The sequence below is a fragment of the Canis lupus genome, chromosome 9 (genome assembly GCF_003254725.2).
Source record: "Canis lupus dingo isolate Sandy chromosome 9, ASM325472v2, whole genome shotgun sequence".
Lineage (NCBI taxonomy): Eukaryota > Metazoa > Chordata > Mammalia > Carnivora > Canidae > Canis > Canis lupus.
Genome location: NC_064251.1, coordinates 28,548,760 through 28,561,665, shown reverse-complemented (window position 1 = coordinate 28,561,665; position 12,906 = coordinate 28,548,760). Strand labels below are relative to the sequence as shown.

Here is a 12,906-nt window from a genome sequence, read left to right as displayed (position 1 = left end):
ACTTTCCTCAAATATGGGTGCAACACAGAGGCTGCTGATGGTTTCGGAGAAACATAAATGCTCGTTTCCTTTATTCCGGTCATGCCTGGAATGTCCCTCGTTCCACGGCCCTCTTCGTTCCCTCCTCCCCGCCGCCCCAAATAAAATAAAATACAATAATAGCAGCATGCTAGAGTACCCAATATGCTCTGCGTGCAAGCTTGGTTAAACAAATCACATTGACCTTTAATAAAGATGTGCCGGATGCTTCCTTCTCTCATTCAATATGTTAATCTTCGGGCCAAACCGCCATCAGAGCAAGCACCATTAAGTGCAGAGCTGATCTCGCTACTCCCCTGCTTTAAACCCTTCAGTGGCTCCACATCGCCTGCGGGATGAAGCCCGAACTCCCAACAGCGCAGAGAAGGGCCTCCCGGGTGTGGCCTGTGCCCAGCACCAGCTTCATGTCACGCACACCCCTCCCTCCCCCTGCGGCCCACCAGCACTCCGGCCCTCAGCCTTGGTGCATCTCTCTCTCCATCCTCAGTTCTTTCCCTGGCGGAAATGTCGACGGTGCCCTTGACAGCCACCCTGCTGCCAGCTACACACTGATTAACTCCTGTCGTTCAAAATGCAGTTCAGGTCAGCTCCTCGATTAATACTCTCCTGAGTCCCACCCCCAGGCAGAACTGACAACCTCTCAACGCACCCAGTACAGCTCTATGTCACCATCTCTGTGGCTCCTTGCTGCATTTACTTAGTTGCATCCTGCTCACCTACACCTAGCTTAGTGCTTGACACATAATAGGGGCTTAAGAGGTGGAGCCAAATGATGGCAATTCGACAAGCTTATTGTGCCGACGCCTGATGTGACGCCCAAGGAGCATCACGTTGGTGTGAGCTCTGGACACCGTGGCTTTGTCATGGAAGCACCTGACCACATAGGCCAGAGTGCAGACCCAGTCTAGCCATATTCCAATCACAGTATCTCTCCTGGGCTTGTCTTGATCCCCTCATGTTTGGATGGGAGGATAGACACATTAAAATGTAAATTGAAAGAAAGTCCTTTCTCCTAGGGTTGGCCTCCAAATCCAGCTTGAATACTCTATCTGTCCTGTGGTCATTTTGCGGACAAGGGTCCGGAGATGTTCAGTTCTCCCCCACTCAGGGTAATCAGAGGCCAGGAGGAGCAGTTGGGGCTGGAGCAGGCCAACGGTGGTTTTATTTATATCATTCCAAACCACTGGATCAGTTGATTTGTTCTTAATTCAGTTGACAAGTGAAGGAGAACTGAAATTCAAGTTTCCTTGGCAGAGATGACTCTTTTTTATTAGAGAAACTTAAGTGAGCAATTTCTGGAGGGAGAGATGGGAAAGGAAGGAGGCCTTTGCCCAGGAAAATGGATCAAGATCCCTGATGCTCAGAATCAGAAGGTAGGAACAGGCCTGGCCAAGGTACACTTATCACCTGATAGCTGAGCCTGCATGTATTTATTTTGCCATTTGTTGTCTGTCTCTTCAGTAGAATTAGAGGGGGCACTGCATCCATCTTGTTCACTGCTCTCTCTCTAGACCCTACCTAACCCTATGCCCAGCACAAACTGGTGCTTAGTGAACATCTGTTGAGTGAATTAATGACTTTGGTCTAGAAGTCAGGAGAGCTGGCTTTCATTTTCCACCCTATAGTCAGCTAGCTCTGTGACCTTAGGCAGGTTACTGTGCCTCTCTGTTCTTCTCAATGGGGATGTTGTTATCTGCCTAACCAATCTTTTTTTTTTTTTTAGATTTTATTCATTTATTCATGAGACACACACACACACACACACACACACACACACGCAGAGGCAGAGGCAGAGGCATAGGCAGAGAGAGAAGCAGGCTCCATGCAAGGAGCCTGATGTGGGACTTGATCCCAGGACTCCAGGATCATGCCTGGGCCGAAGGCAGGTGCTCAACCGCTGAGCCACCCAGGCGTCCCATGCCTGACCAATCAATCTTATAGGTTATTGTGAGGTTCCAGATGTATGTGAAAATCCTTTTTTACCATTATATGTGCACAGTACTAAACCTGAAAGATTATGTCAATCACTGAAGAGTTAGTCCTTTTCCATTAGGAGTTAAAAACATGGATGAGAGACTCTAGGAAGACTGGAGAAGCCAGGTAGTTCCCTCCATCTGCCAGGCATTGGGTTCCATGGGCCTCCTGGACCAGCCACAGTAGTGGACACTCATGACAAACTGGAGGTGCAAGACCCCTAGGCACTTAGATCTGGAATCACCAGGATATAGAGGGTCATGGAAGCCGTGGATGTAGATGGCCTTCTCACTGTACAGTGATGAAGAGAAAAAAAAAAAAAAAAAAACCTTGGACTTGTCCCCAGTAAATGTTAACACTGAGAGAAGCAGGTGGAGAATCAAGAGCCAGCAACAGAACCTGAAGGGAATGTCCAGGAAAAGGAATACCAAGCATGGTGTTTTGGAAGCCAGGAAAAGAGAGTAAGAGTGTGCAGAAAGAAGGGGAGGGATCACAGGGAGAGGAGGAAGGTGAGAGAGGTTCATTGGAATTTGTGGATGTTTTAAAACTTCAGTACATTACAGTGTTACAAAAATACAACCAATGCATTGAATTTAAAAACCGGAATGAGGGGATCCCTGGGTGGCTCTGTAGTTTAGCGCCTGTCATCGGCCCGGGGCATGATCCTGGAGTCCCTGCATGGAGCCTGTTTCTCCCTCCACCTGTGTCTCTCATGAATAAATAAATTTAAAAATCTAAAAAAAAAAAAAAAAATTGGAATGAAATAAACCAAAATGCTCGTGGCAACTGTTTTAGATGACAGAGATATTTATTATCTTCTTGGTTTATTTTTTTCCATATACTCTAATATGCACTTATATAATTTTATAATTGAAAAAGTATATTTGATAGTAAAATACATAGGAGTGTGACTACCTCAAACAGGTGTAAAAAGAGAAAAGGTTATGTGCATAGGCCCTATGAGAGGAGATCCACAAAAATGAAATCAATTGTTGAACTTAACTGTTGAATCTCATGGTAGATTTGATCTAATTTGCTTTTCTTCCTAAAAGTGTTTTCTTAATGTTCTTTTAATTAAGCAATGTTAATAAAGAAAGATGGTGACCAGGCAATGTTGCTGGCTCCAGGCCCTGGAGCCTTTTATGGTATATTTCATTATGACTATAACGCTATGGATCTAGGTCTCAGGGACCATATTCCCTGGTATGGTTCACCTAGAGTGAACATGTATTTGAGCAAGAAATAAGCCTTTGTTGTTTAAAATAACTGAGATTGGGGGGAACACCTGGGTAGCTCAGTGATTGAGCATCTGACTTTGGCTCAAGTCATGATCTCAGGGTTCTGGAATCGAGTCCCATATCAGGTTCCCTATGGGAAGCCTGCTTCTCCCTCTGCCTCTGTCTCTGCCTTTCTCTGTGTCTCTCATGAATAAATAAATTAAAATATTTTAAAAATAGATATATAAAATAAAATAACTGAGATTGGGGCGGGGAGCTGCTAATTACTGTAGCCTTTCCTGCAGATGTGGTCTTCTGAAATTTGAAAAGAAAAAGAAATTATCAGGAATCCCAGCACTTTCTTGAGAAACCTAACTCTTAGGTCTTTCTTATTTCCTTCTCCAGATGATGCATATTTACTACAGGGACTTAATATAGAGGAACTATATCCAGAGACCTCTAGTTTCATTACGTATGATGGGTCGATGACTATCCCACCCTGCTATGAGACAGCAAGTTGGATAATAATGAACAAACCTGTCTATATAACCAGGATGCAGGTGAGCTTTTCTGTGGTCTTTTAGCTAAAGGGGAAAATGATGTAAAGACTGGCTGGGTTTGTGGAGTGCCTGTCGATTAGTTTGCTAGGACTGCTTTGACAAAGTAACATAAACTCAGTGGCTTAAACAGCAGAAAAGTACTGCTTCACAGCTCTGGAGGCTATAAATCCAAGATCAAGGTGTCAGCAGGGTTGACCCCTTCTGAGGGACATAAGGAAGAATCTGTTCCATATCTGTCCTTCTGGTGGGTGGCCAGCAATCTTCGGTGTCCCCTGGCTCATAGAAACATTGCCTTCATCTTTACATTGTGTTTTTCCTCTATGTCTCTGCCCAAATCCCCTTTTTTATAAGGACACCTGTGTCCCACTGAATTAGAGCCCACCCTGATGACCTCATCTTAACCAATTACTCCTGCCATGGCCCTATTTCCAAACGAGATCACATTCTGAGGTCCTGAGGGTTAGGACTTCAATTTATGAATTCTGAGGGTGCACAGTTGAATCACTACACCTATGTTTGAAGAACCAGCCTCTGACAAGGCTTAGCATGAACTAATTGTAGGAGCATCCCATATGTCGGAATGAGAAAAGACCACAGAGTCAATTCCCAAAGTGTGCTCTACAGTTATGATGTTCACACAGCAAATGAGAAAAATGGATGATATGTCCAAATATGCTTGAAAAAGCTGATTTTTTTTAAGTTAAATAGGGCTGCCTATTTAAGGCAGTTAAGTGTCCAGCGCTTGATCTCAGCCCAGATCTCAATCTCATGGTTGTGAGTTCAAGCCATAAATTGGGCTCCATACTGAGTATGGTGCCTACATTAAAAAAAAAAAAAAAAAAAGAGTGAAATAGATTTCTTTATTAGGAAACTTCTCAGGGCCTTTAAATTGATAATATTTGTGTCAGTCTCCAAGAGGAAGTGTAGGATGTTTAGCATTTCATAAACTATTGAAATATGAAATATTTTAGAGCATCTCACAAGGCTAGTATGCCCCTGAACCACACAAGAACCAGGTCTGAGCATTGGGTGCCAGCTTTGCTAATGGCTCACTGTGCACACCCAAAGCCATCACCCCCACTTATGTGAAATCAATGCTCGTCCTCTTTATAAGGAGGGGAGTAAATCACATCTGTTCCAGTTCTGGCATTCTGTGACTGTGAACATCTATAAAAACTCAAAAGGAAGATAAACAAAAAGAAAAGCAGATTCCAATATCCTTGACAGGATATGTACTCACAACCCAACAATCTGAACCATTTTAAGTCTTCAGTCCTACCTGTGTTGATTGCAATTCCTTTGGTGACAAGCCACCTCCTCCAGATAATTTAAACTTAGAAGAAAAAAAAAAAAGGAGGTATTCAAGAGATATTGGGGCATCTTTACGGAAGTTGAAATCAGAAATTGATATTAGGAATTCATGAGAAGTCTGTCATCTCTGTTCTCTTTTGCTTCTTATTGCACATCTGCTTCCTTCTTCCCTGTTAGAGACAGAAAAATCTTCCTCTGCTTCGTGGTCCTGGGGCAAAACATGGTGGAAAACACTTTAGTCTCGATAGTCACAGAAAATGAACCAAACTGATCCAGCTTGATTTAGCTCTGACCCCTGGACCAGTCACTACAGTTTGGATAACACCCATGCGGGGGATTAATTTCCTGAGTTATTGGAAGTTACGGGACCATGAGGTGTCCAAGTGAGAAGGGAGTCTGGAGAACGAACTAGATAGATTTCCTCCTTTGATAGATGGTGCATCTGAGGATAAGAGAGAGCAAAGGACTTGCTCTGGGCCATGCGTGGCCTGGTGAGATGGAAGTAAGGCTCGCTTCGGGCACAGAGGCATGGAGGGGAGGGGGTGCCCGCAGCACAACTGAGTCACGTGTGCCCTGTCCCACGCAGCCAGTGACACCTGGCCTGGGCACAGTTAGCAGTTGTACTTCTTCCCTAGCGCATTTGGGAAGATGGGTGGGCCTCAGCCATGTCTGTCTTCACAGATGCATTCCTTGCGCCTGCTCAGCCAGAATCAGCCATCTCAGATCTTTCTGAGCATGAGTGACAACTTCAGGCCTGTGCAGCCACTCAACAACCGCTGCATCCGCACCAACATCAACTTCAGTTTACAGGGGAAGGACTGTCCCAACAACCGAGCCCAGAAGCTTCAGTACAGAGGTGGGTGTGGTGGCGCAGAGGGTAGCAGGCCCCCAGGCAGCACTCTGAAGGCTGGGTAGAATTTGATTACAAATGACAGTGAGGGGCACCTGGGTGACTCAGTGGTTGAGCGTCTGCCTTCGGCTCAGGTCGGGGTCCTAGGATTCAGTCTCCCATCGGGCTCCCCACAGAGAGCCTGCTTCTCCCTCTGCCTGTGTCTCTTCTTCTCTCTGTCTCTCATGAATAAATAAATAAAATCTTAAAAAAAAAAATGACAGACCACTCCCTTTCCATTCCTATGGTGCTTTTCCGTTGGCAAAACCTATGTATCATTAGAGAGAGACACAGAGAGAGGTAAGGGGAGGAGTGTCAAACCTTCAGATCCCTTATGGTTCAGGCAAGAAGCATTTGAAAAAAGAAAAAGGAAGGAAGGGAGTTTTACTGGAACCCAAGTGTGGACATCTGCTGAGGTATACAGTCTTCACCAGGAAGAAGAGAGTGGTCCCATGAAAGAACATTTGGTGGAGGGTTTTTTTTTTTTTTTTTTGTACAAATAGTTACAAATCATTACACTAAGGATGTTTCAGGAAGTTGTATACCTTATCCCGAGCTTCTAGTATATGCAGCGCCATAGGACTTTAAACTGATGGGAAACAGGAAGGTGTTTTCCTTTTCCTTCTTAAGTTTTTATTTAAATTCCAGGTAGTTAACATACAGGGTGATATTCATTTCAGATGTACAATATAGCGATTCCACACTTCATACGTCACCTGGTGCTCATGACAATTACACTCCTCATCCCCATCACCTAATTCACCCATTCCCGCACCCACCTTCCCTCTGGTGACCATCAGTTGTTCTCTGAGTTAAAGAATCAGTTTCTTGGTTTGCCTCTCTCTTTTTTCCCTTTGCTTGTTTATTTTGTTCTTAAATTCCACATCTGCGTGAGATCATATGGTGTTTGTCCTTCTCTGACTGATTTATTTCGCTTAGCATAAGATAGCATTTTTACTGTCATTTTACCCAAGGGCCCAGAGAGGCTAATCCTCCAAATCTGTTAGAACAGGGCAGCTAGAAGTGCTCAAGCTTTTAGTTAAGTGCACAATGTACCCCCACCCTACCTCCTTTCCCCAAAAGGTGAGCAAATACTCTGGATGCCAGGCCATTGGGATCCAATGAGGTAACTTGTGTGAGCACAGCTTTTTCCGATGCTATGTCCCTACAGGTGACTATTATCCCTACTAAAGGAGACATTTAAGATGGCCCCTGCCTCCTGTAACCCTCTTGTCCACATCTGGCCCTCTCTTTTCGGTTATGCATGCTAAGTATCTGTTGATGGCTGTGGTAAACCCATGACACGGAAAGGAAGATAGAGGCAGAACAGAGTCGTGGAGATTTCTTCAGCAAGGAATCCACACACCTGAGTTCCAGGACTGGTTCTGTCATTATCAAGTCGTGTAAACCCAGCCAAGCCTTTTCCCCTCTGGACCTGGCTTCTTTCATGATGGTCTCTATACCATCTATTTCATTACTTGGGAGGAGCAAATGAAAGGCTGGATGGGGAAGCCCTTTGTAGCAGTAATGTGCCACCCAAATATGGGGGTTATGGATGTCACGAGGCAGCTTGTAGAAGCAGCTACCACTGCTGCCCATGTTCCCCCACTTCATCTCTCCTACTTTCCCACATCTCCTTCTTTCTTTTTTCTCTGTCAGACACATGCAGTCTCAAAACTATAATATTCTGTTTCCTTCCAGCCAGAACTACCAGAAAAATAACTCTGTTCATTCATTGAGCCTTCCCTTTATTCAATATGTAGTTAGTATGCACCTACGATGTGCCAGGCACTTAGCTAGGTGTTGGGGAGACAGTAGTGATGAAGACAGATAGGGCCCCATCCGTGCAGAGCTTATGGTCTAGAGGAGGGGTCACAAACTTTCTGTAAGAGCCAATTGGTAAACACTTTATTTAGGCTTTTGAGTCATATAGTCTCTGCTATATGGTAATGTTGTAGTGTGAAAGCATCCATAGACATATGTAAATGATTAGGTGTGGCCACATTCCAATAAAACTTTATTTACAAAAACAGGTCACAGGCTACATTTGACCTTTGGGCTGTCATTTGCCCACCCTTCATCTAGAGTACTACCATCCACTGGATCTTTCTGTGACCATGGAAATGTTCTATACCTACATCGTCCATTATGATAGCTACAAGCCACATATGGCTATCAGGCGTTTGAAGTGTGGCTAGTACAACAATGCAACTAAATTTTTTGTTTTAATTTTAATTTTAATTTATGGGAGCTACATGGGACTGACAACAACCATATTGGACAGCTCAGGCTTCAAGGTTCATGAAGAAGTGGAAGGGGTGGTTGGGATACATAGATACAATTTACAGAACTTTGGAGTAAGCCTCCCAAACTTTGTGTGCATTAATTCAATGATGCTTCATTTTGTGGTGTTTGTGTATGTGTGTGTGTGTTTCTTTCTCTCTCCTTCCAGTAAATGAATGGCTCCTCAAGTAAGGAATGAGGCCAAGAAGAATCTCAAGAAGAAATGCTACAACTGTGAATTGATGTAACCTAGAATGCCCCCTTCTTTCTTCTCTCTCCCTCCCTCCCTCAAGCCTCATTCACTCTTTGGATTGGCCGTTTCTTCATGAAAAGTATCTGCAAAACCATGGCAGAGGAACACATCTGTTACTGACACACAGTCACTGACACACACACACAAGCACTCACACACACATGCAAACATATCTACACACAGACACACTCCCATGGCCTCCAAGATGGGAAGTCAAATTTCAGAAAACAAACAGGTTCATTCATAAGAGATCTTAGAAGAAAATAACCAGTTAACCTGATTACAATTTTGATACCGTTTCCTGAACTAATAAATCTACCCAATGAGACTTTTCAGCCTTTGTACATACAAAATTCTTCCAAAAGAGAGAGAGGAGGAAACGCAGCTCCAACAGCATCGAGTGGACTTTGTTCTTGGCATCAAGTTATCTCGGGTGGTGTCCTGGGATCCTCTGAGGATGCTGGTGGCAGGTGAACCAGGACAAAGTTGGCCAAGGACACTTATTTCTAAGATTATGATTCTTCTGTTTACTCAAAAATTTCAAAAGAAAAGGACAGACATTGAAGAGATACACATTGTATATATATCACTGCAGACTATAAATGGAAATATTTCCCCTCTTTGTCACATACCTGTAGTAGGATTTGCCAAGATCAGAATCGATCCATTTGCTGTTTCTTGTTTTCCAAAGGTCATACATTGTGTTTGGTTATTGTTAACAGCTCAATAAATGTGTTTAACAAGTTGATTTCATTTTTCTGGCTTTGGTCTGTTCTCCTTCCTTACAGGCAAAGCCCTGACTCCATGCAACTGCGTTCTTTGATTTGACTTGTTCCTTCATCTACACGTTCTGTTCATTTGCAGCCAGTTTTTACTCAGTTTGTGGCAATCAGGAATGCATTTGCTAAGCAAGTATAACTTTAATTCCACTCCATGGCTCGATCATTCATACAAGGTGAGCTTCAGCCTGAGGTAGCAGGCGACAGATTTCTTGCATTTCAAAACTGCCATCCCCCCTGTGATGCTCCCTTGAAGGAATGCACTTTGCCTTGTAAATTCCTGGGAAGGGGGTGTCTTTTCTCTCCAGGTGCAGCCGGATCTCACAAAATACAAACGAATGCCTTTCTTTCCTTGTTTATAATGGTCACTCACTGTGTTTGGTTACTGTCAAGAAATCAATAAATGTGTTTAACAAGTTACCCGGTACCCGTGTCTGAGTTTATTGAAGAGGAGGATGCTCCCTGCTGAAGTCTCTTGAGTCCTGCTGCGTCCTCGAGCAATTGCATTGTGGCTGACAGGGCAGCAGAGCCACTGGAGCCACCTGGCTGGCCATTCCCAGAGCTGGGTAATTAATACCCTGTTGAGAAAACATATAGGCTTAACTCCTGGAAGAGAAGATTTGGATGTTCGTTCAGTGGCAAAATTAAAAATAACTTTTGTCTCTTCTTTCCATCACAGTCCCCAGAAAGAGGGAGAGCACAGGCATGCAGGGTCTGTGCAAATGGGAAACTTCACAGGCACCTGGGAAACTTCAGCCAAGTAACACGTTAACCATATTGACAATGAAAAAAAGATCAAATGGCCAAATATTTCATTTATAAAATAATACACTTAATTGAATTGTTTTCACTTTTTGCACCATTGTTAGTTAGATGATGGCCTTAGCTGTGATGACGTATGAGCCAGTTTCTGAGCAATTGTATTTTTTGCAGAAAACCAGATCTGTCTGCAAAGGTTTAGGGTAGACAGGTGACAGTCTTCCTTTGCATGGCTTGCTGCTTTCTTTCTGAGACAGAATCTTCCCTAGCTTGCAAGGGCAGGCAGAGGTGTAGTACAGTGGCTGAAGAAGATTGGTGAATCAACCAAACCTGGCCTCAAATCTTCACTGTGCCACTTGCCCGCTTGCTGTGTGACCCTAGGCAAGTGGCTTGACTTCTCTGATCCATGCATTGGGGATGCATGGATCATAACTGCCTCCATGAGTTGTGAAGCTTAATGCAACACAGCTACTTAAAGCAGCCAGCCCAATACCAGTGACTGTACATAGTACTGTACATGGTACCTGTAGGCCATGTGTGTGGCTCACCTGGCAGGGTTTATGTGGACCATACTATACCTCCCTCTACATGAAGGAGTTAGCACCAATCACAACAAAGCCATCAATTAATATCAAATGAGAGAAATAGACAGCCAGCAGTACCCATGTAGGTAAATGCCTGACTTGTGTTGGAATATGAGCAAGGAGCACTAGTGAGGAAGGAAGGGAGGCAGAAGCCAGGTTTCTAAGCTTTGTTCTGTTACTGGCATCTTCCATCATGCAAATTGGCTCCCCGTGCTGGGGCAGTGTCCTTATCCAGAAATAACTCAGACATGACCTCCCCACTATCATTCCCTAACACTCTCATTCACTTCTCAGTCCAGGGAGAGCAGAAGAAAACCCAAGCTGACACCCCTGGTGTCACTGGGCCCAAGCAGAATTTCACTTTGGCCAAGCAGAACCAGAAATAGAGTGAACTAGCTGGTCTCTCACCTGCTGGGCTGACCCTAAATGTGCCTTCTCCCCATTCCCTGCACTACCCAAACTATAAAATGGAAATAGGGGCACTTTGCCCTCAAACCATGGGGGAGTAAGAAGGATTCACTAGATTTCCACCACTCTAAGAAAAAAAAATTGGGAAGCTTTAAACATATCAAAAAGTCCCTGGGAGTTGACCTGGTAAAGCCATGGAGGAACGAAAATACATTCAGCCATGTGACATGCATGGATGTTCAGAAGGGGGGTGGGCAGCAGTGCTGGTTTTGCCCACAGAGCTGCAGGCTTAAATGGGCAGCCTGCCCACCTACAACATGCAGGGACGTGCATGTCATGTCTCGGGTTCCCTTCTCTGCAAAATGGGAAGGGGAAGTGAAAATATAAGCAGAAAAGATTGCTAGGCAAACTGCATGAGAAAAAGGGAAGACACAGTGTGGAGATCACCAGTGCCCCTCTCAAGGACACATTCTGTGGTTTCCAACACCATTTACAGCCTGGTTCCCACCTCCCTTGGTAGCAGTCTGGTTTCCATGGTGGCACCAGGACAACCACAACTCTGCACTAAATGTGTCTGGAATGTGAGTAATGTGGAGTTCGGGCAGCAGAGCAGCCCTCCATCCCAGCCCATACCTGCCCAGCCCAGCTTAAGCCGAAGGGTCTGACAATCATTGATTGACATATGCCTGCATCCCCACGGTGGACCCGTACCCTGCTGGACCCTAGAGCACAACTAGCTCATGAGAGTAAGTTTTCCTCTTCTAGAAAGCCTGAAAGTAGGACCCCCAGGAGCAGGGACTCACTTGGACATCACTCACCAGCTAGGATGACTGAACATAAGGAAAAAGCATACCAATAAAGGCTACCATGGGTTACACATGTCCTTACCCAAGCCCTGGGTTAAGCAACTTGCAAATATCATCTCACTTTGCCCACACAGAGACCCACAAGATCATCATCATTGCCATCACATGTTATAAATGCAGAAACTGCACTTCTTAAGAGTGGGTTTTGTGTTCAGGGTCCCACAGCTCATTAGTGGCAAAGCCAGACCCAGCTCTTTTAAGTCATTGGTTCTCAAAGTGTGGCCCTGTTGGTGTCACTGGAAAACTGGATAGAAATGCAAATTCTTAAACTGCACTCTGCAGTGGGGCCCAGCCACGTGTGTTTACCAGAGTCCTCCCAGTGATTCTGGTGCTCAGGTGTGAGGACCATCGTACACTAAATGCTTGTTCCTACACCCTCCTACTCTAGAAGTTCCCAAACTGTGCTACACATGAGACTCTCCTGAGATGTTTAGAAACCCCAGTGCCCTAACTGCGCTGCATACCACTAAGGTCAGAATGTCGGGGTGGCAGCCAACTCTCAGTGTTTTGTAAAAAATCCTCAGATGATTCCAACATGCAGCAATGCTGGGAACCACATCCCTGTCTGAAGGACCTGCTCAGAGAATGGCTCCCCATAAGGTGGGTCCATGGGAGCCCAGAGGCCAGCATTATTTACCGGATCTTCTCTTCTCGGAATCACATTCCTATCTCTGCTCACAGCAAATTTTTTGGTCTGAGAATGTTTCCCAGCCCCCTCTTCCTGCTCCAGATTTTCAGTTAACAGGTCTGGAATCTGAATTACAAATCTCCCTGCTTTAAGTGAAAGAAATATCAGTGTTTGAAATAATGTCTTGACACCAACCTTCCAAAACCCACCTCAGGTCATCACTCTGGATTAGTTGGATTGGAGGTAATATTTCTAAGACTTCAGACTGTCAGGAACAAACAGAAACAAGTGGTGAGTCAGGAGACCAGACGTTCAGAAAGATAAGATGGGTGCATAATTAAGCCACGGACAAATTA

At 44.6% G+C, this 12,906-nt stretch overlaps 1 protein-coding gene across 4 annotated transcripts in view; it reads left to right on the top strand.

Annotated features, from left to right (window-relative positions):
• The window catches only part of CA10 (carbonic anhydrase 10), a 482,061-nt gene extending 472,336 nt beyond the window's left edge, over window positions 1-9,725 (top strand). For all 4 annotated transcript variants that reach the window (XM_025439687.3, XM_025439688.3, XM_025439686.3 and 1 more), the window contains 3 exons: window positions 3,636-3,790; window positions 5,783-5,957; window positions 8,443-9,725. In XM_025439687.3, coding sequence (XP_025295472.1) covers window positions 3,636-3,790; window positions 5,783-5,957; window positions 8,443-8,465 — 353 coding nt within the window. In that variant the 3' untranslated portion in view covers window positions 8,466-9,725. The remainder of the gene's footprint in view (window positions 1-3,635; window positions 3,791-5,782; window positions 5,958-8,442) is intronic.
• Window positions 9,726-12,906: the final 3,181 nt, after the last annotated feature.